Source organism: Lissotriton helveticus, chromosome 7 (assembly GCF_964261635.1).
Source record: "Lissotriton helveticus chromosome 7, aLisHel1.1, whole genome shotgun sequence".
NCBI classification, from domain to species: Eukaryota; Metazoa; Chordata; class Amphibia; order Caudata; family Salamandridae; genus Lissotriton; species Lissotriton helveticus.
Window position 1 is genome coordinate 1,083,739,336 of NC_136068.1, and position 24,058 is coordinate 1,083,763,393.

Sequence of the window (24,058 nt, forward strand, 5' to 3'; positions counted from 1 at the left end):
ATCTGGGTTTAATCCATCACCGGTCTTTAGCCCACTCTGCCACCCCAGTTCAGACATGGCCATATGCAAATCAGTCTGACCCTGTGCCTCATGGGAACAGTCCAGCCCGAACTGCCAAGCCATGAAGCTTCCTAGGACCGGTTTTTGGCATTCCAGCCGTCTTCAGCCAGGCTTGCTTGAATCCAGTGGCAAAGTGAGCAAGGGACTCAACGTCTGAGCATACCCTGCCAACTTATGGTGAACAAAGCGGTACAAAAGGGGGTGGTTCAGATGCTCCGTCCATCACCTCCCCATTTTGTACCGCTTTGTTCGCCATGAGTTGGTAGGGTATGCTCAGACGTGAGTCCCTTGCTCGCTTTGCCACTGGATTCAAGAAAGCCTGGCTGAAGACGGCTGAAATGCCAGAAACCGGTCCTGGGAAGCTTGTTTCCGGTCCAGGGAGGGCATGGCTTGGCAGTTGGAGCTGGACTGTTCCCATGAGGCACAGGGTCAGACTGATTTGCATGTGGCCATGTCTGAACTGGGGTGGCAGTGGGCTAAAGAACGGTGATGGATTAAACCCAGATGTTTTGACTGGGTGTGAGTGTCTGATTGCTTCATATGCTCCGTCCATCACCACCCCCTTTTGTACCGCTTTGTTCGCCATGAGTTGGCAGGGTATGCTCAGACGTGAGTCCCTTGCTCGTTTTGCCACTGGATTCAAGCAAGCCTGGCTGAAGACGGCTGAAATGCCAGAAACCGGTCCTGGGAAGCTTGTTTCCGGTCCAGGCAGGGCATGGCTTGGCAGTTCGAGATGGACTGTTCCCATGAGGCACAGGGTCAGACTGATTTGCATGTGGCCATGTCTGAACTGGGGTGGCAGAGTGGGCTAAAGAACGGTGATGGATTAAACCCAGATCTTTTGACTGGGTGTGGGTGTTTGATTGGTTCAGATGCTCCGTCCATCACCACCCCCTTTTGTACCACCCTACTTTTCTTTAGAAGCATTTCCTGACACCACATGCACCATCTATTAAAAATGCATACATAAAAATAGAACGCAACACATCTAGCTACAGTTGAATGCAAAAAAGTATTCAGCACACAAAAAAAGAATCAAAGGCAATTGTAATTTCAACTGACCAGGACTCTTAACTAGAAAAAGGTGTGTTGAAGCATGGTGCTATAAAACATTGAAATTTTGATCTGTATCTGTAGTATTTATCTCAATAGAATTCAGTGAAGCTTAATCACATGACAAAAAGAACAGATAATGGACGGAATGTTGAATCAATCGAACATTTACCCCCTATCACAGATCTGGGTAAAATCTTTTTTTGCATGCCATGCCATGCCATTTTAGTTTAGACCCAGCCATATGCAAATGAGTCTTGACCCTGTTCCCAGTTGAAACGGTCCAGCCCGAACTGCCAGGCCAGGTCCTCCCTGGATCAGAAACAAGCATCCTAGGGCCAGTTTCGGGGTTTCACCGCTCATCAGCCAGGATAGCTTGAATCTTGTTAATCTCATCAAAAACGTATCTAATGCGCAGGTAGCAGTATCTCTCCCCCCTGCACCGCCAGAGGGAGCAATGTACATCCTTGAGGAGAAGATATTGTACATGAATAGAATATTACCGTCATTTTTCTCCGAAAACCCTGCTTTCACTTGCCAGTTTAAAAAGCTAGGTTGGACTTCTAGAAAATGCGTAAATGTACAACCCCTGAGCATCATGGCTTCTCTGCCTACTAAAATCATGAAAAGTAGCAAGCATATTCAATCCCACATGAAGCCTCAAACTGCTACAAAATTATGTCCATATTCAATTCTAAATATTGGTTTTCACACCAGACACAACCTTTGTATGTAGTGATACTCCAGCCTGGAGCACCTACCACAGAGTCACAAAGAGGTGTCAGCTTTCTGCATCTGTCTATCAACAGCCATACTGAGCATTGTTCAGGGAAGAGAGAAAAGGCTGGCCTTGCCCAAAGGGCTTCCTTTTACTTTAACAGTAGACAATCCACTCTGATTCCTCACTCCCACCATATACCAAATGGCAGTGCTACAAAAAGACTAATGAACAGCTCTTCTCAGCAAAATACTTAATTGAATTCAGCTTCAGTAATGTCAGCAATGCATTTCTGCTCTATGGGAAAACAACCTCAGCTCCATCTTGTGCACAGAATCAGGCCAGGATCTTCAAAATCAAACCCACATTTCTCCGTTGCTGTGGCTTACTCATACACACAAAGGATGTACCTGCCACACAGACCACAAACATGCATAAAATATTCTTGGGGCATTAGCTATAGAATCTTGGCTAGCACTTAAAACCAGAACTTCATACTTGTGGGCCAGCATGCCTCCACACCACTGACGCAGGTTTAAAGGTCTGGTCACAACTGTGCATTCACAGTATGCAATACTGTCCTACCACAGGTCTACATGGTAAACCCATGAAAAGGACGTAAGTCCTCTGTCATGAAATAAAGGCAGGTTTTTGCGCCCTTCTAGGTCACAGGATAAGTCCAGACCTCACTCATGTCAAAGGATAGGCCGAGGCCTCCATGCACATATATTAATGTGAAGCTAGGGTCTGAAATCAAAAACCAGGTTACAAGATACACGCAGTTGGGAACTCTAGACAGGGTAACATAACTGTGCACCAGGCAGGTAGAATTCCCAACCCAGCGACCTTGTTACCATACTTTTAATTGTTTGCCTTGTATTCTTCCTCTGCTCACATTTAGTGCACTACTTTTTTGTTTTTCATTAAGCAATGCAAGAGTGTGCATGTATTTTCTTGCTATTTCTCTTGTGTGCTGCTTACCATCCCAATACCCGCAAACCCCTTACTCACGCACTGCTGCTTCCTTCACCATCTGCCTCTGCCTATGTGTTCCCCCACCGTTGGTGATCGTTTGCATATTTGTTTTCTTATTTAAACTTTTTGGTGGGCCCAGCATCTGCCATTTGTTCTGTTCCCATTACTGCGTCTCCTTCCTCCCTCCAAACCTCCCCCCCCCCATTATTTCCCCATCCTTTGCAGTCATGTTCATGTTTTTTTTTCATTTTTAGAAGGGCCTCGCAGCTGTCATTTGTTGCTGGACCGCTTTGCTATCTGGAAAGCACTTTCACACAAATAAATTAACTTTTTGTATTTACCCACCTAAGCCATCTTAGATAGATGACCAAAAGAAATAAACAGCACTGCACCATTTTGTAGCCATGTGCTTGCATGGTGAGCAGCGGCCATGTAATCACACTTCTTTTCGCAAGACCTACTGCCTTTGTCAATTCTTGCTTAATATGTTTGTCATTACTGCTACTTTTATTTGGGAAATCCACCTTGATCCTCGTCCTACCCCCACTCCCTTCTTCCTGTGTGCGTCATATCAGGTTCATTACCCCGCATTCATGCTCATGATTTTTTTAAACCATTTTTATTAGCGAACGGGTTAATTGCTTAAGAGGGTTTGGATTTTCATACAACAGCTTTGGGAAAACTTAGGCTGTCCGAGCATTTGCATTCCTTTACAGTGCAATTTGTGTCTTATCGCATGTGTCCTCATTTTTTCATCCCTTTTTTTCTGTCATTGGATGCAGCTTTTGGGACTGGAAGAAGGGAGAGAAACTGGACCACTTCCACAATGGAAACCCACGCTACACCCGGATCACGGCATTGGAATATCTCAACGGGCATGACTGCTCTCTACTACTTAGTGCCACTGGTAAGCTGTGATCTTTCCCTTTTCTCTACAAATCTGTGGCCTCGGTGTACTTCACAGCACAGTCTTGACCTTACATACAGAAGTGATACACACCAGTAAGTCAGCAAGCATTGGCAAAGCCAAATTCCCGGTTTAGGGACCTGTTAGCTTTGCCAATGATTTTTGGCAACCCTGATGCTGTACAGCATGGCTACAGTAGAAAAGAAAAACTAAGATGCTGCCAGCCATGTTATTTTGTAAGCGTGCATGCCGCACGTGCATAAGCCTACACAATGATGTAGTCGCTTTTTTTTTCTTTTTGCTTACCAATTAGTGTTGGACCTGTAAGTAAAAAGAAAAAGTTTTACAAATGTGTTTTTTGTTGTTATTAAAGTGGGTGGGAAGATATGGTAGGTAACATGGAGGGCGCGGGTGGAGAGGGCGGGAAGGGCGTGTAGAGAGTTCAATACTGAGCGCTGGAGGGGAGAAGGAAGGCACACAGGTGAGGAAGCAATGAGAACCTGGGGGAGAAGCACGCAGGTGAGAAAGCAACACAAATCGTTAGAGGGGTACTCTCAAGCTAGCACATAATGGAGAGGGCATGGGGGGAGCACATGGATGACAGAGAGCAACACAGCCGCACAAGGGTCAAGAGGTGTGTGCAAGAGACAGCTGGAAAACAGATGCACTTTTATGGAGTGTTTAAAAAAAATAGTGGTTTGGGAAATTAAGCAGTGGGAGGACACATGTAATACGTTCATGCTCCAGGAGAGGGACAGCATAAGAAGAGGAAGGAAAGAAGAACACACAAGATAACAAATGAAAAACAAGCAATTGAGTGACAAAGTCAATCAGTGGTAAGCAATGGGTGGGCTCCAAGTTAACAATATACTGACAATAGGACTTTTCGCCAACAGACCGCATGCACTGTCTGCCATGCGAAATCTAAAAAGGTTATTGTGTTGTCAGTTGAAGAAGGAACACAGTGTGTTGCAGGTTTTGATATGGTGCTGCGGCCAGAGCTGGGAATCCGGGTTCGAGTCTCGGCGTCGGCTCCACGCAGATGTAATCTCCCCGTTCTCATGGACAGCTCCTGGATACCCTAACGGGTGATACGCCGCGCTATATAAATCTACTAATTACTCATTTGTGTTAAAAACAAAACAATATATATAATGAATTGTATGCAAGTTTCCGGGGTACTCTGGTCCATTCTAGGGCCTTTCCCTCGCGTAATTTCGATCAAACCCCCAGCTGATAAGTGCCCGTGTGCTACAGGGGATACACACAGCAGTGCTGGCCGTGCAAGGACATGCAGCCTCATTATCGCTTATTCGGATGCTTTCTGGGCCAATCCGCCATGGTATTCCTGAAGCTATTATCCCAGGGCTTCCACACATCTCGAGGGGTCGTGCAGCGTATAAATCCGCATTTCCTAATTGTCTCTAACCCGCGCACAAGCGCTGCGCTGTATTTCAGTGTTTCTCCTGCCTTCCACAAAGCTGCTTGAAAGCGCCAGTCCTGCTGAAGGGCCGCCTCTTCATTAGGAAGCCTGCAGGGGCGGGTGAGGGCGGCGAGCGAGGAACACAGGCACGCTGGGCACGTGTGAAAGGACCTCTGCGTATATTCTGCTGGAGAGCTATTGATTCCTGTTTTCTTCAGTTCTGGCCGACGGGGAGAAGAAGTTTCATTAAAAGAAGCACAATGTGGCGTCAGTGTGTGAGATCCGGCCAAGGAGATGGGGGCCTTATAAAAGATGCTGGATGGGCTACGGCGGGAGGAGTCGGATCCCATCCCAGCATCTGAGGGCGAATATTGACGGAGGAGATATGGAAGGTCATGTTTGTGCAAATCCAGTACCGTGTCACATGTTCTTAGTACTGTTGCCTAAAAGTATATGGCACTGCTAAGTAATGTCCGCTTACTTTTGGCGATTTGACCTGTGTAGTGCACTCTAACCCTGTAATTGATTGTCTAATCGTCAGTGTCTGATATCCAACATAAAGTATGGGACGTTATTACCATTGGTGTCCGCGCCTGATTACAACCTCTGGAGATGGATGCCGAAAATTCCCGGTTTTTGCCTGATTTGATCATCGTTTTCTGCATAAGGTTTCTATTCTGGATATTACAGCCACCGCTGCCTACTCCTGGAGCACCTGAACGCCAGCTCAAGGCTAAATAATTGCCGAGACCTACTCCATGATCCCAGAATCTAACCTTAATGCAGTGTAATCACGTGCTAGTGCTCTGTGTCCCCCAAAATACAAGTCAGAACGTTGGTGCTGCCAGACTTTTTCTCCCTATCCTGTTGATTGTAGGGAGCACTTTGCACTTTCAACTGCGATGCAGCCCATTCTCCTCACTGGATACTAGGACTGCAGTGGCTGGATAGAGCTCCAGTCCGTTTTAGACTCTCCACTGACAACTGTGCTGGAGCTGCCAGGGTACTGCGTAGTGCAACACAGTAAGACAGCTCAGTAGGAAAGTCTATTTACAGCAGATATATGTGGGTAACCTGAAGGCCACGGGTTGTATCCCAGCAGGCCCATGCATCCTTTCGTCCTCAGAGGTCGATATATTGAGCACAAATAAATTGTCATAATACCTGGTATTACAGCGCTTTGAGAACTTTGTGACGAAGTAAGCAGTCGTTTATCAATCGGGAAGCCGGTAAAGACCAATACCCATTCTGAGGTATTACTTTGAAATTAAAATCTTTGAGTATGCTTCCATTCATAAAACAGTTCACTTGAGGCAATAGTATCAAATTTATCATAAACATTTCAAAGATCATTAAAAAAGCAGTCTTCAGAACAGTGATTAGGATACCGAACTGAAGAGAATTCTAGAGGACGTTTCCTTTAATCACCAGGTCAGTCCTTGTGAAGCCTCCGACAGGAATGATTTGATGATTCTCTCTGACTTTTCCTCCAATTTCTTTACAAACTCCCTTTCATCTTCAAACTCCCACGGACTTCAATGTGCCAATGTAGGTGAATTCAGCCTAGGTAATTCGCTGTGTCACCTACCCTTCTAGGAAAATCATTGCATTGATTAACCAAGCAACCACTGCTGTTCTTGGAGGGAGCAGACTTCAATCAATCAATCAATCATAGCATTTGTATAGCGCGCCACTCACCCGGGGGTCTCAAGGCGCTTGGGGGAGGGGGTCCGCTACTGCTCGAACAGCCAGGTCTTGAGTTGTTTCCTGAAGGCGAGATGGTCCTGGGTCAGTCGAAGGTGGATGGGGAGGGAGTTCCATGTCTTGGCCGCCAAGTAGGAGAAGGATCTGCCTCCGGCGGTGGCTCTTCGGATACGTGGTACGGTGGCGAGGGCGAGGCTAGTAGATCGTAGCTGGCGGGTGGGCGTGTAGAAGGTCAGTCGGTCGTTGAGGTACTTGGGGCCCAGGTCGTGGAGAGACTTGTGTGTGTGGCTGAGGAGCCTGAACATGATCCTCTTGTTGACGGGGAGCCAGTGCAGGTCCCTCAGGTGGCCATAGATGTGGCTGTGCCGGGGGATGTTCAGGATGAGTCGGGCGGAGGCGTTCTGGATGCGTTGGAGTCTCCTCTGTAGCTTGGCTGTGATTCCGGCGTAGAGGGCGTTTCCGTAGTCCAGTCAGCTGGTGACGAGTGCCTGGGTGACCGTCTTCCTGGTTTCGGTCGCGATCCATTGGAAGATCTTGCGGAGCATGCGTAGGGTGTTGAAGCACGATGAGGAGACGGCGTTGACTTGTCTGGTCATTGAGAGGGAAGAGTCCAGGATGAAGCCCAGGTTGCGTGCGTGGTCTGTCGGCTTGGGAGCGGTGCCCAGGGCGGGAGGCCACCAGGAGTCGTCCCAGGCGGAGGGCGATGGTCCCAGGATGAGGACTTCCGTCTTGTCTGAGTTCAGTTTGAGGCGGCTGTTCTTCATCCACTCGGCGACGTCTTTCATCCCTTCGTGTAGGCTGGTTCTGGCTGTGTTGGGGTCCCTGGTGAGGGAGAGGATCAGCTGAGTGTCGTCGGCGTATGAGATGATGTTGAGGTTATGTTGGAGTGCGATGGCTGCAAGAGGTCTCATGTAGACGTTGAAGAGGGTGGGGCTGAGCGGCGATCCTTGTGGTACGCCGCAGATGACTTTGGTGGCCTCGGAACGAAACTGGGGAAGGCGAACTCTCAGTGTTCTTCCGGCGAGGAACGAGATGATCCACTTCAGTGCTTTCTCTTGGATGCCGATGTTGCTGAGGTGTTGGACTAGGGTGCGGTGGCAGACAGTGTTGAATGCTGCGAAGAGGTCCAGGAGGATGAGGGCCGCTGTTTCCCCATTGTCGAGCAGGGCTCGGATGTCGTCGGTGGCTGCGATCAGGGCGGTTTCGGTGCTGTGATTGGCTCTGAACCCGGACTGCGAGGGGTTGAGGGATTCGATCGTCTCGAGGAAGGCGGCCAGCTGTCTGTTGACGATTTTCTCGATTACTTTCGCAGGAAAAGGGAGGAGCGAGATGGGGCGGAAGTTCTTGAGGTCGGTGGGGTCCGCTGTTGGTTTCTTCAGTAGGGCGCTGACCTCGGCATGTTTCCAGCTCTCCGGGAAGGTGGCGGTGTTGAAGGAGGTGTTGATGATGTTCCGGAGTTGGGGTGCGATGGTGGAGTCGGCCTTGTTGAAGATGTGGTGGGGGCAGGGGTCGGTCTGAGATCCGGAGTGGATGGTGTTCATCGTGCGGGCTGTGTCTTCGGTGGTCACCGTGGTCCAGGTGCGGAGGGTGGCAGTGGGGGGCGTTGGTTCGACGGTTGGGTGCGTGGATGGTGCGCCGAAGCTGTTGTGGATGTCGGCGATCTTGCGGTGGAAGAACGAGGCGAGAGAGTCGCAGAGATCTTGTGAAGGCGTAATGTCGTTGTTGCCGGTGCTGGGGTTGGAGAACTCCTTGACGATGCTGAAGAGTTGCTTGCTGTCGTGGGCGTTGTTGTCTAGTCGTTCCTTCAGTGATTTCTTCTTGGTGGTGCGGATGAGCTGGTGGTGCTTGCGGGTAGCTTGTTTGAGGACGGTCATGTTGTCTGTGGTCCGGTCGCGGAGCCAGGCTTTCTCGAGGGTGCGGCAGTTCTTCTTGGAGTCCTGGAGTTCGCCGGTGAACCAGGAGGCTTTCTTGCTTCTGGGTCTGCTGGGAGGGTTCTTCAGTGGTGCGAGGTCGTCGGCGCAGGCGGTCAGCCACTGTGTGAAGTTGTTGGCTTGGCCTGTAAGCATCTGGATAACAACCTTCTCCCAGTGGTAGAAACGACATTTCTTATGACGGTATGGAAGATTTCAGTACTAGGGGGTCAGTGGAGAAGTCTGCTGATTAGGATTGCTACTTAAGCAGTGATATAAAAATCTACTACAGGCATACACTTTGTATTATTATAAAGGCTTAACTCAAACACAGGTGAGAAAACAAAAGCCTCTGGGGGGCTGAATGGATTTTACAGAAGTCAGATGGTATGCCTCACCCCGAAGTAGAGTAAAAATATGAAAACCAAAACTTGATAGCTTGCACAAACGAGACAGTCACTCCATAACTAGTCAAGGACAGAACGGAGTCTCTTGGACTCTCCAGCCATCAGTAGCCGTGGACTCTTTCATTGGAGTAGTGGAGTTGGCACTCCTGCGGTCTGTGGACTCAGAAATCAGAGGGTGAATAAAGTATCACAGGGGAATATTCAGGAAAAGAGTGAACAAGTAGGTGCTGACAGGATGTACAAAGTATTTTTGACTTTACATGTGTTAAAACCACATGTCCTTACTCCAGGACTAGCCAATAATCCGACTGCGCTTACCTATAATTCGGAGTGCCTATGGTAGGAACCCCCAAAGCCTGCCATATGCAGTGTAATCAGGGGTGCCTGGATAAGGACCCACATTATCCCACCACAAAAGCCTGTATCAGTTAACGCACCTTAGCCCTTCTGAATTCAACCTACTAGCTCGAGTATATCCTTTAGGAACTCCTGTAGAGCTCTCAGAGTTATACATTTAAGAGGCATACCTGCCGCAGCCTGATCTAGGACCCCAAATCCCTAATGTTTGGCCCAGCGCTGTCCTCTCAGTAACCACAAGTTAGATATTATGAACTTCTGCTCTGATTGTAAAACAACAAGAATCTGTAGTTTCAGGTTCCATCTCTTTGTTTAGTCCGAGACTTCCGAATCATCTTTGGGTTCTGGGTCTGCTGATGGATTTCCTTATGGTTTTATGGGTGGTGTTAGGTGAGGAAGGGATCCTAGTTTTGTCCTGTGGGACAGAATAGGTGAGAAAGAGAGACAGACTGCACTACATGTTATGTTATGTTACACATATTTGTATTGCGCGCAGCTGCCCCAGCTAAGGGGCGTCCTGGCGCATGGCAGGAAATATGCAACACCTACAGGGAACACAACAGATAAAAACAAAGAGGTTTATTAAAAGAGAAAGGTTTTTAACGCTTTACGAAAAGCTAACAGATCGTCTAATAACCGCAATTCGACTGGGAGGGAGTTCCAAAGCTCAGCTGCTCTGACCCGGAAGGATCGACCACCAACCCGACACAGCCTGTATCGAGGGATCACGGCAAGAGCTTGGCCCCCAGATCTCAAAGAACGGGTAGGAACATACCAGGACAAAAGACCCGCAAGGATTTGCGGACCCCTTCCCCTCAAAATCTTGAATGCCAGACACAGCACTTTAAACTGAATTCTTGCCTTGATAGGCAGCCAGTGCATTGATCTCAGTGTGCCAGAGACGGAACTCGTTCGGGGTAAGCCGACAATGGCTCTCGCCGCGGCATTCTGCACACGTTGGAGGCGGGTGATTTCAGCCACATTGGTCCCTGCCAGGAGAGAGCTTGCATAGTCCAGGCGAGATAACACAGTAGCCTGGACTATCAGCTGCCTGGTACGATGGTCAAAGAACTTCAGAATGGGACGCAACGACCGCAAGATGCCAAAACAGCAGGCCGCGATTTTCTTCGAATGGCCCACAAAACTGAGAGCAGGGTCCATCCATACTCCCAAGTTCTTTAGTTCAGTGACCGGGCAGGGAACCGGCCCCAATTCAGCAGGCCACCACCTGTCTCCCCACAGTTCCGCCCTCCTACCGACGATCATGATCTCTGTTTTCTTAGCGTTGAGCTGGAGACAGTTGTTCTTCATCCAGCTTGCCACCGCCCTAAGTCCGCTCTGAAACCTGGGGGCATCCCGGTCCGCATCCCCGCTGATCGTAACCGCTAGCTGAGTGTCGTCGGCATATGAGACCATGGTCATGTCCCATTGCTTGACGACCTCAGCCAGCGGTCTCACGTATAGATTGAACAACGTGGGGCTCAGCGAGGAGCCTTGCGGGACCCCCTGTTTCAAAGGAAGGAATTGGGACTGGAACGGTGGCAGGGCAAAGCTAAAGAAACGATCGTCAAGGAAAGAGCGGAACCACTGGAGGGCAGTGCCGCCCAGCCCAATCTCCTCCAGGCGATGCAACAGGATGGGATGGGAGACAGTGTCAAACGCGGCGCTCAGGTCTAATAAAACGAGCGCCGCTGTCTGCCCCGCATCCATCACCGTGCGAAGATGTTCCGCCATGGAGAGAAGGGCGGTCTCCGTGCTGTGGCCAGCACGGAAGCCGTTCTGGGAGGGGTCCAAGATGTTAGCCTGGCTAAGGTGGGCCGAAAGAACTTTGTTGACATGGGCCTCCAACACTTTGGTAGGCCAAGGGAGCAGAGAAATAGGCCGATAATTTTCAGGCTTATCTGGGTCCAGTGAGGGTTTCTTTAAGATGGGAGAAACCACCGCCCGCTTCCAGCTAAGGGGAACCGTGCCGGACTCCAACGAGATGTTGATCAAGGAGTGTACCACGGTCCGTCCCACGAACGACTGATCTCTAAAAAGAGACGAACAGAGCGGGTCAGCGGGGGACCCAGATTTAACCTGCTTCGCCAAGATGTCAAACCCTTCAGATGTCAGCGGGGGCAGCGCGTGCAAAACGATATCTCCATAGACGTTGGTCGGAGACTCCACTGGAGGCCCTGTAGATGGAAAGGTCTTATAGATGTTTTGGACCTTGTCCTGAAAAAACACAGCAAGGGCCTCACAGTGAGCGGTGGAGCCAGTCGTCGGAGCACAGGGTCGTTTAGCTAAAAGATCCTTCATCAATTTAAAGATGGTTTTAGAGGGGTTGGAGCTGTTGCCAACTTCGGCAGTATAGTAAATTGCCCGAGCTCGGCAAACAGCCCGATGGTAAGATTTGACGGAGGCGAGATAAATAGCTTTTTTCCCAATATCATACGCCTTCCGCCAAGCCCTCTCAGCTCGCCTACAGGTACCCTTGAGTGCACGTAAGGCGCCGTCGTACCACGGACTAGAATCCCTAGAACTGATCTTACAGGCGGTAAGAGGAATAAGGGCATCAAGCGCCTTGGAGATCCAAGCGCAGAACCCATCGTAACCTGTATCAACAGTTACAACAGGGTCTAATGGTTCCGCGGCAAGGACACGATGAAAGTCCTCCAGCCGTAATTTACTCCAATGCCGCCTTACGACCAGTTTTGCAGGGGGGATAATAATCCTTCCCGGCAAGGGGGTACTGATGGCAACCAAAGAGTGGTCTGTCCAGCCAAGGGGAGAGACGGCAGTGACAGAAGCATCTGCCAAGTTGGTGAAAAAAGGATCTAACGTATGACCAGCGGTGTGAGTGGACTGTTGAACCAATTGCACCAACTGAAGGGCCTCCAAGTCCGCAAGAATGCCACTGACCGTAGGGATGTTAGGTTTATCGAAATGTGGGTTAAGGTCCCCCAAGATAGAAAAGTTGGGGCAGCCTACCACCAGGGAGCTAACCACATCAGGGAAGGCAGCTCTAAACGCCACTTCGCTCCCTGGGGGACGATAAACCACCATCCCCGAGAGTGAAAAATGTGGGGTGACGAGAATCTTAAACACCGCCCTTTCACAACCCGCAATGGTCAAGGCCGACCAGCTGCAGGTAAAGTTGGATCGAATAGCAAGAGCAATACCCCCTCCCCTAGTAGAACGGTTAAGGGTAAAGACCGAAAAGTCAGAGGGAAATGCCAGATTGATAATGACCGCATCGTCATCCTTCAGCCACGTCTCTGTGATGGCCACGATGTCCGGGGCTTCTTCCTGTAGCAGGTCATACACGGCCTGGTAGTGTAACACCAGGGACCTGGCATTGAGACTGAAGATGCGGAGGGCATGCTCAGGGCGATTGCTACACAGATCCGCCACCGGGAGAGTGTGTACAATGGAGGTAGGATGATCCAAAGTCCACCGGCAGCAGGCACAATGGTAGGGACCAGCTAAAGGATGTATAGGGGGAAGGCTGCAACTTACAGTCCGTCGTCCCAAGGTCCGCAAAATATCGCTGGAATACACCAACATGGCTGGGATAGGCAGACCACACACCGCACTAACGGGGCCTAGCCCGAGTCCTGCGCGTCCTTAGCGCGGACGGGCGCAGACGGGCAGGACTCAGGCACGACTCCGGCTAAGCGACGGCGTCCCACTGCGCGTTCCCGCTGCGCGGAGAGGACGACTTTAAATAGGCGTTCCCTGGACCCGAGCGAGCGTCAGTACGCTCCAAGATGGCGCCCACCAAAAGCGCCAAAGCCCCAATCCAAGATGGCGTCTGAATCAGAGGAGCTGGACCACCCTCGGAACCCGGACCTGCCAAAGCGGCGGTGCGTTATGCTTTTAGATGCGGTAAGTGGGAGGTGGGAACCCTTTACTCAGGTCGTGCAAGAAGCAAGGAAAAGAAAAATAAACGCTGGCAAACGCCAACAAAAATAAGAATTTAAAACCTCAGCGCTCGTAACAGCGCGCTAAAACCAAAAGGTAGCAGCAGTACCTGACCGCCGTCAAAGTGACCGAGTCCGCCTTAAATAGGCGTTCCCTGGACCCGAGCGAGCGTCAGTACGCTCCAAGATGGCGCCCACCAAAAGCGCCAAAGCCCCAATCCAAGATGGCGTCTGAATCAGAGGAGCTGGACCACCCTCGGAACCCGGACCCGCCAAAGCGGCGGTGCGTTATGCTTTTAGATGCGGTAAGTGGGAGGTGGGAACCCTTTACTCAGGTCGTGCAAGAAGCAAGGAAAAGAAAAATAAACGCTGGCAAACGCCAACAAAAATAAGAATTTAAAACCTCAGCGCTCGTAACAGCGCGCTAAAACCAAAAGGTAGCAGCAGTACCTGACCGCCGTCAAAGTGACCGAGTCCGCCTTAAATAGGCGTTCCCTGGACCCGAGCGAGCGTCAGTACGCTCCAAGATGGCGCCCACCAAAAGCGCCAAAGCCCCAATCCAAGATGGCGTCTGAATCAGAGGAGCTGGACCACCCTCGGAACCCGGACCCGCCAAAGCGGCGGTGCGTTATGCTTTTAGATGCGGTAAGTGGGAGGTGGGAACCCTTTACTCAGGTCGTGCAAGAAGCAAGGAAAAGAAAAATAAACGCTGGCAAACGCCAACAAAAATAAGAATTTAAAACCTCAGCGCTCGTAACAGCGCGCTAAAACCAAAAGGTAGCAGCAGTACATCTGAAGTGTCTATGTCTGTGCTTAACAATCACTGAAGTAATGTCATAGGATTTGTGTACCACCTTAATGGCTTCCCAAAAGAAATCCCCCAAATTATATATTTTTTCTGGCCACTCACACAAGATGTACGTTTGCTGATGACAAGCAGCCACAAGTGCAACATCAGAAAGACGTTGGGGTAGAAAATGGAATTGTGCTCAGTGAATAACAAGTGACAGGAAAATGTGGATGAGGTGTATATATGGAGGGGGAATTATGCATACTTTACCTCGAGATGATGGTTACAAAAGTTAATCTGCGTGCCAGCAGACACATTGTGGTACATCGAGCGCTTTGAAAGTGGGTTGAAGGAAACCCGGAATATGTATAATGTACACTTACTTCTATTTGCCAGGCATGTTTGTGGGTAAGACACTGGTGGTGTTAGTCTTTGTCTTCTCTGACCATCCTTGCTTTCTCCTAACCGCTCTCCTTTTGGTCTGCCCTGAAGATGATGGCGCCATCAGGGTGTGGAAGAACTTTGCAGATTTGGAGAAGAATCCAGAGATGGTGACAGCCTGGCAGGGCTTGTCAGACATGTTGCCGACAACCCGAGGTGAGTCTGGCATGCAATGTGCAATATTCATTTGTGGATTATAAATCGATACGCTTTCCAAATTTCTTTCTGCTGGGGGAGAAAAAGGCTGGTGCCGTTTATGGATAGACTTTCAGCTCAGAGCACTTAAACCTTGCCTGTTTCTGATGTAAACCCCAGATTCTCCCTTTCAGTTAACCATATAATGTGTGTGCATGCATATATATATATATTTATATATATATATCTCCCAGTGGCAGTTGCCACTGGATAGTTGTAATTAGATGAGCCTTTCCATCCGAAAAGCGTTTTTTTTTGTGTTGCTGATAACTTTGGCATTGCTTGACAAATCTCCACGAAACTTTCCAAAAAGGTGCTACTTTTTGACTAGTTTGTGCATGGAAAGTTTCGAATATGTATGTTAAGGGTATGGTTTGAAACCAACGTTTTTTATTCTATGTAAATGGTGTGCAACAGAAACCTGACCCACATTTTACCTTTCTGATGCATTAATGAAGGCTGGGAGCTATCGTTCAACCACAGGGATGGCTGCATATCATTCCATAGTGCCCTGGCCATGCAGAGCACGAGATAAGACAGTGGATTCTAATCTCCATAACTACACTGAGTCTCTACTGGGAAACAAAACATGCCTAATTTTTAAACCTTTAAAAAAAAGACATCCCCTACTACCAACGATAGCAAAATAGTGCCACTGAAATGCCACTCAATAGGTGTGCGCAAAAGCACACGCTGCTGTAGCTCGGCCATTACTCTGTCAATCCTGATGCAATATTGAACAAATCCTGGAGAGAAGATATTAACACAAATGTTGCATTGGCATAACTGTAGACCCTATCGTCTTTGAATAACTATCAGGCAATCTCGGATGTGTTCACCCAAATCCGAAGAATATATTTGTGTTTCTGGTAAATGTTTATCCAGTGTATTACTCTTTGTGTAACTCATTTTTCATCCTGAAGCAAGGATGTTGGCTTGCTGGAAATACAATTATAGCCTGTTGGTGTAGTGCTGATATAATATAAGCTACTGTCTTTTTTGCTGATCTTTTTCCTTCTGATTTTTTTTATATGTGCATTTTGTTAAAGCCCTCATTATCAAGGCTTTAATGGCATGAGGCTGCTACTCGGTTTTTGTCTGGACTTACGCCCTATGGGCCTCAACAGATTGCCTCAGCAGGCTAATTACAAACTCTAGTTTTGGAATATTTTGGGTAAGGGCCACTTTCCCCAAATAGTCCAGAGCTTGACTATATAACCATATGTCATCTAGAAAAGATATATTTGCAAATTCATCAAGTCAGTATAAATTTGCTCTTAAAATATCAATTAATGTGCAAAGAAACGCTAAAGTAAATATATATAGTATAGTAGGTAGTTATAGTTAGGACCTAGTTTATATAGGAAGAGCTTTTTTTCAGTTACCAATTACTTTAGCGTTGTTTGATGAATCCTCATGAAATTTTCATAACTAGTATAATGCTCACTTCAGCTGCTGTCTTGAAAGTTTCATGATGATCCATCAAGCGGGGGCTGAGAAAATGCTGGAGGGGGGGCCCTATAACACGTTTTCCCCATGTTAATTTCCATAGAGATTTTAGACATGACTACCACCTGAACTGCCGAACGGAATTACAGCAAATTTGCAGAATTGTAACTGTTGGCCAAGAATGCGACCTTTTTGAAAATTGGGACCAATATGTTTAGTAGTTTTAGAAATATTATGGAAAATCCAAATCTGTATAAATAGGAACGCAGCTCTTCTGCAGATCCAACAGTCCTTGTGCTCAAATCTGATTGTCTGGCAATTCTTCAAACTAGGAAGTGGGGGCAGCCATCTTGGTACTCTGCTTCAGCAGTGCCCCCCCACTAAAGCTTTAAAAAAAGAAGGCAAGGTAGGAATACCCTGACCCCCTATGCCTCTTGGGGGGCTTCAGACGGACGCCGCCAATGCAAAAAAATAACAAACACAAAAGCATCACAGACTTCCACGCTTCTTTACTAATAGGTCCTCAGGTGGGCCAGGTCCCAGGGGCATGATAACTTATGTAAAGAAGGGGGGCGGACAGGGACCACTACTATGGCTTATAAGCCCTAGGGACTGCCACCTCCCCGGGTAAAAAAAATAAAATCAATGCAGGGTGCCCGCATGGACCCCCGCAGTCCCAGTTACCACCCCCTCCCCAGGGCAATTTATTGAATTTAAGGGGGGCATGCACCCCCTTCTCCCCCAAAGCCTCGAGGACCTCCACCTCCCCGGGGCTGAAAAACAATGTATGTAGGAGGTCCATCACAGACCCCATGCCCCATGGACTGCCACCTCCCCGTGACAAAGATTTAGGATGGCCACCCCCCAGGGCTAGCTCCTGCTACCTCCTGAAGTGCCCAACCTCGGGAGGTGGCTGTTTGCTTTTGCTTGGTGGGAGCTGACAGCTTCCACAGAACAAAAAGCCAACCTAACTCTGCTTTCTGCAAGCCAGAGCTGTCAAACAGATCTGGCTTGTAGAAAACAAAATTTTCATCTGTTTCTCTGAACACCTATTTGCGTGCAGATAAACAGATGAAAATCCTGCACTGACAGACAGAGTGCTGCCTTTCAGTCACAGCAGCGCAGGCTCCAGCAGGAGGCGGGGAGCCACCAGGGACCACAGGGGTGTAGAGGCTCCCCCCGCAGGTCCTCAGCACAGGTAAATGGGTGCCCTAGGGGCACCCAGAATATAAAGGCCGGGCCCCGTAGGATGGGTTCCCCATGGCTGAAATCGACCCAAGTAGAAGGGCTGCACAGCCCTTCTCCCTTAATAAATAAACATTTTATAAAAGAAAAAGACCAGGCTCTGGGGGATGGTGTCCCTGGAGCCGAAATCCGCCCAGGGAGGGGGGCCGAGCCGCCCTCTTTCACCCATTAAAAAAATAAGATTTAAACAAAATACATTTTTAAACGCCAGCCCTGTGTTAAGCCGCTGGTGGCCTGACCCCTTTCTCAACCACTCTGCAAACACACCTCCTGGTGCTCTACTGGTTGGGGGATGAAGTTTCTTTGGCTGCCGAGGGTCCAAGAAGCCCTCCTGTTACCAGCAGAAAGTCCCACACAGTAGGATTGCTGAGAGCTGGTCGAAGGCCCCGTTCCGCTTCTCCACCACTCAGCAAATGAGCCTAGTAGTTAATAGAATTTAAAAAGACATAGAAAATCACTGAAAAAAACAAAGGTTAAAGGAACGTTATAGTTGGGCTCAGAATTCACTTGTACAAAACCATAGAAATACAGCCCTTATAGTTACCTGAGCTAACTACAACATACGCCCCGCAATGCACTGCTTATGACCTCACATCATATATTACTCATGACCTGATCAGCGTGACATCACTGATGACCTCAAGTGAGTGTTAGTGTTCTGAAGAGTTTGAGTGTTAAACATATATAGTAACCTACTACAAATGTTTTTTGGTAGTGAAATCTGAGCCTAGCTATTATTTTCCTCCAATCCACTCCACCGCACATAATTTCACTAACTAAGTGCTCCTACGTAGCTTGCAAGTCTCAGCATGCCTCAATCCGCAGCGGATTGAGATGACCCCAATGATGACGCGTGCCACCCAGGGGTAACCCTGGTGGATGAAGGGCCTCTAGAAAATGAGTGTTTTCCTACAATTGTCGTGGAATCCTTGTTCCCCCTATGGTTAGGTCTCTTATTTCGGCATTCCGAATGTTGTGGAACTGTATTCAGTAAGGAGGGTGAACCTAACCTTAACCTCTCCCTCCCCCCATTTATTGATCGTATGAAAGGAACAACCACAGAGCAACATTTCCATTGTTTATGTTGGATTAGTGGGTGATCCAACACTCAGGTTTTGTTTCTGAGCTTACTATACTAAAAGTGATCTTTCCCAGGTTTCTGTACGATTTCAGCAGCACTTTGTTTTTATTCTGGGATAACTTTTCTTTTTACAGTAGATCACAATATTCGCATTCACAATAAATGTAGTTTTTTTTACTGTATCTTTTATTCAGAGACCTTTGAGACTTTTGTTGACAAGAGCTCTGCTGGCGCCTCCCCCAATACTTTTGGCGCTGAGATTTTCTTTACACATATCCTTTCAGCGCTAAAACAGCAGTCAACACTTTTATCTTCAGCTCCAACAGAAACTAAGTATCACTTATGTATCACCAAAATATCACTCCATGCCATTCCCCTTAGGCATCAAGAGATTACTTGGTGTCAAGTGATTTAGCACTGGTCTTCTTGACTCTGAAATAGCACGTTTCTTGCCATGAAATAATTTATCATGAAGCTCTTTAGCACAAAATGAACCTACAACACCAGGAGCACATTCGCCAATGAATGTTCAACTGGTTTTTCAGAACTGGAAGAGTGCTTAATAACCAGAGAGCTAATCACCAAATAACTTCAGCAGAATGCCTTTGACATCAAACTATCATTGCATGCCATTTCATTTGGTGCAGAGAGAGCCTGGCACCATTGGAGTATTCATTGACAACTCTTTCAGCATGTACACAGCTCTTCACAACAATTCAACATAGATATGTTTCTGCAAAAACAAGGTGCCTAATGCCATAAGAGCTTTCAACTCTGCCTTCTATGGCAAATATAGAGCACTTAACACCAAAACAATATTCAGGCACGGTTTTCTGGGGTATGAGAGTACTATAAACACATAGAACATTCAGTGTTTACTGTTTGGTACCCAAAATGTAAGCACCAAAATCATGGTCAGTGATTAAGGGCCACATGTATCAACCTATTTTGCATTCTTAAACAGTGCACATCACTTATTTGGACCGTTTGCGAATGCAAAATAGCCTTTCAAGAAGTATGAAAGGCTTTGGCAGTGGATTTAAGGTAAACACAAGGAGATGTCGGACGGAGTGTTGAAACTTTTCAGACACTCACCCCCAGTCACAGATCTGGGTTGAATTCATCATCGTCCTTTAGCTCACTTCCCCACCCCAGTTGGCACGCAGCCATATCCAAACCATTCTTGGCCCTGTGCCTCATGGGAACAGTCCAGCTGAACTGCCAGGCCAGGTCCTCCCTGGACCGGAAACAAGCATCCTGGGTCCAGTTTCGGGGTAACACCCCTCATCAGCCAGGCTAGCGTGAATGCAGTGGCAAAGTGAGCAAGAGACCCACGTCTGGGCATACCCTGGCAACTTAGGGTGAATAAAGCAATTACATAATTGTTCTTTCGCTCACTTTACCACCCCAGTTTGGACCCAGCCATATGCAAATGTTATGTTATGTTATGTTATGAGTTTGATTGAGCGCGACAGCTGCCCCAGCAACGAGGCGTCCCGGCGCTGAGAACCATAAAATAACCAACTGATTGGAGGGGGAGAAAGATACAAATGGCTTAGGACGGTGGGAACAGATGGGTTTTAATTGCCTTCCTGAAGGCGGACAGAAATCAGTCTTGACCCTGTGCCTCATGGGAACAGTCCAGCCCAAACTGCCAGACCAGGTCCTTCCTGGACCGGAAACAAGCATCCTGGGACCGGGGGTGAGTGTCTGAAAAGTTACAGCGCTCCGTCCATCATCTGCCTGTGTTTGCTTTGTTCGCCCTTAGTTGACAGGGTATGCCCAGATGTGGGGCCCTTGCTCACTTTGCCACTGGATTCAAGCTAGCCTGGCTGCTTGTTGAACATGCACCCAGAGCTTATAAATTTACATGCAAATTGTTTCCAATTCGGTTATGTTTAATATGCCCTACTTGGTCTTCTGTCACACTGAGAAGAATGATTCAAAAGCTGATAAGATAACCTCCTTCTTTCTTGTTATTTAGATGTTCTCTCCCTAAAGGGGTGAGGTTCCTTATCCTTGAAGCCCCACCTTTGGAGGAATGTTGTTTTTTCATGACCACTGTATGTAAATCAGTTCATGAGCCTTAATTCCCTTCCATTTGCAGAGGCCAAATCAGAAATTCTTATGGAAATCCTACAGACTTTCTCTGTAACTCCATAGCCTCTTCTGCCCTTCATCAAGGCTTTGCTGAAGTCACTGCTTGGTGTGTAGGAAAAAGCCTTTTTATTTTTGGAATTTCTTATACAGATTACCTGCTGCTATTCTGTCGGACCCAAAGTTCTTGATTGCTGCCTCTTCTCTGAAAAGCTGAGTTATTCAAGCATCTGCAGCAAAATTACTCGCTCCTTCTCTACGGCCCCTCTTCACCATGTGTCCAAATGTCTTAACTTTTAGAGACAGAACGTTTTTGTCTCTGGCAGTCTAGCCTTACCAACAGCATATGCCAAGTGCCTTATAGATTGGTATCTTCACGTCTTTTGGAAAAATGGTGAAAAGAGCCATTATTAGCTTCCCAGAAACCCTAAAAGGGTTGCTCTCTGAGCTAGTTGACACTTAGACCCACATTTTGAAATACAGACTTGACTGATACTCTGATCTGCTATGTGGTGACTGCAGTGGCTTTGCACAGTCGTGCCTGAATGTGCTTAACAGTATTTTCTTGAGCCTTTGAGGCTCCTCCAGTAAACAAGCAATTTAATGGTGAGAGTATCTTCAGAGAAAAAGCTGTTATTTGGAGCAGTTTAAGAACAACCATCCTTTGGCATGCTCCTTGGGACTAGCATCTACATTAAAACAGTTTCACCCGTAGTGTCATCACTTTAGTGGCTTTTTCTGCCTTCCCAGCACCAACCGCTTTTTGAGTTCGCAGAGACTGCAGCAGTTCTTCCACTCCTTGTTAAAGGTGGAACAAAATTTCCCCTCTCCCACTAGTTCTGCCCACCACAATGCTGTTCTGATTTTCCCTTCCTCCACCACCAGCTTCGTAAATTAATCACAGTATTTCTCCAACCTTGTGGCCGTTCCTCCGAGACATCCACCGGGTATCAGGAAGTATTCCCCTGCCCACACCTCGGTCTTGGAGGTGAAAATTCTGATCTTATTAAAGAAAGGGGACATAGAAATGGTGCACATACAGGAGTGAGGTGCAGGATGTTATTCCCTCTAATTCCCTACCCCCAAGAGAGATGGGGAGCCTTAAGCCCATTATTCATTTGAAACTCTTGAACCTCTTTGTCAGGTTTAAGGTGCTATTGTCCTATCCTCTGGGTCATGAGCGCATATTATCGAATGTTGTCCCAGTATTTCCAGCACATTTCCAGTCACATCCCAAACCTACTGGTACACAGGCATTAACTTCACTTCACAGTACAGTACCAGAATTATCAATCTGCGATGCTGCCATTTTTCCTTACAACTTTTCCGTAAGCCTTCATCTAAATGTAAGCTGTGATGGTGGCTTTCTTCAGCAGGTCAGGAGTCCATGTACTTCGATTTTAACTGACATGTCCCTCCACTATTTAAAATCATTTAATGCGCACCTTGACCTTGTCCATCGGCTGGGTTTTTCCAAGTCACACCTAACTCAAACTCTACAACGGACTAGCACTGCAGCAATCCTGGATGCTACCAGCATGAGTGCCTTTCCTTTGTCTCAGAGGATCTCAGACATTCAGGATAAAATACCACTGTGCCGAACTCCAGTGCCCATTCTTGTTCTGATATTCCTCCACCCATTGGCCTTGATTGTGTTGTGTTTCCGCCTGATGCAGCATGACAAAGGAAGGATGAGGTCCGCTCCAGTGGTGCATCACACAACAGTAGTTGAAACATCTCGGCTCCCTCTGAGATCTTCATATCAGTCCTTCAGGATTTCAACTCGTGGATAGGGGCCTCAAGTCTCACAGCGGATTGTTACTTTTGCTCTCCACAGTTGCAGACCGCTGTTGTAACAAATGCCTCTTCGCTGAGCTGGGGTGCTCACTTTATGTAGATGACCATGCCAGACCTCTAGTTCCCAGTAGAACAATTACTATCAGCATGCTGGAGCTGCTGTCAGTCCGCCTAACCTTGATGGCATTATTTCCCCACATCTCTTGCCATGTTGTGCAGGTCCTCTTCTACTAGACTGCCTGCATCCTCTATCAGAAAAAAAGAAACATTGCTGGACCCAGTTCTAGGAGGGCTGCACTTGTGGCATTAAACTCCGATATACAGCCGTTTCCGATGGCAGCTCACCTGCAGTGCACTTTGAATTGAGGGTGGATACCTTGAGTCACTTATTCTGCAAGATCATGAATGAGAACTCCACCCCAATGCGGAGTTATAAACTTGTCCCAGCTGGAACTTGCCTGTATCAACCTCTTTGCCACTTAACAGTACTAAACAGGAAAGGTTATCTGTTCTGTTCCCTGCACTTCCTACAATGTGGGAAGTAGGTCGCAGGACCTACTTTATACCTGTACTCCAAGGCCATTAATCTGTGGCTAGTTTGTTGTTTAGATTCGTGTTCATGCTTTTGTTATAACGCAGTGGAATTTAAAATTAGTTCTGACTTTCCTAATGGCATCACTGTTTTAACTGATGCACATTTGTTCTTTGTGTCCTTAGACTCTCAAAATTGCCTTTCTGGTGGCAATTAATTTGCCTGGAGACCCTGTTAGTAGATCCATCATTTACAGTATTTTACTCACACAGGTTGGCCCTGTGCGCTTGCCCCTTATGTCCGTTGAAGTTGATATGAGGCCTGCACATGAGCCAGTCTGTCATTCTTTCTTTCATCTTTCAGTCACCCTCCAGCATGGGCGCAACAAGACCCAAACTTCAGGAGGAGGCTGAGTGAATGACTGAGTGAGTATACACTTCGAATAGCAGAGGCAGAGGTGTCTTCAGAGCACGGGTCTCAGTTATTATGATAGAGACTTCTAGCCACAGATTCCTCACCTTTTGAATATTCCCCAAACATCAGACTGAATCCAGAAATTTTTCAGTTGTACCTCTGCACGCTAGATGGCATGCTACCCCTTTAAAGGCATGACTCCCGGGCTGATGTCAGCTCATTTCTGTCCTCACCAGTAGCGGATATGGAGCTTCTTCTCATCTCTGGGACACTTTAACTCAATTTTTCTTTCAAAATTCCCCAGTGTGCAAGAAATGTCAACCCCCTAAAACAACAAGTTTCAAGCCCCGTATGGTCTGTCACAATCTCTCTACACAAGGGTTGATGACGGGGAAGGACAAGTGCATAGACCGCCACCGTTCCCTTGTATGATATTTGCAGAAATTCCACCGATTTCGCTTAGAGAAGTTTCTGAGGCCTTGGGCATGTTTAAACCAGCAAAAGCTGCAGGGCTGGAAAAGATCTCTGGTGATCTCTTATGCTCTGAGCCGTCAGTCTGGGCCCCTTACCTATGTTCCCGGTTTAATGCAATTCTCCA

The 24,058-nt window shown here is 47.7% G+C and overlaps 1 protein-coding gene across 2 annotated transcripts in view; it reads left to right on the forward strand.

Moving 5' to 3' along the window:
* Positions 1–24,058, forward strand: part of RPTOR (regulatory associated protein of MTOR complex 1) — a 2,181,859-nt gene that overhangs the window by 1,757,119 nt on the left and 400,682 nt on the right. For both annotated transcript variants that reach the window (XM_078654105.1, XM_078654106.1), the window contains exons 27-28: positions 3,589–3,713; positions 14,702–14,806. In XM_078654105.1, coding sequence (XP_078510231.1) covers positions 3,589–3,713; positions 14,702–14,806 — 230 coding nt within the window. The remainder of the gene's footprint in view (positions 1–3,588; positions 3,714–14,701; positions 14,807–24,058) is intronic.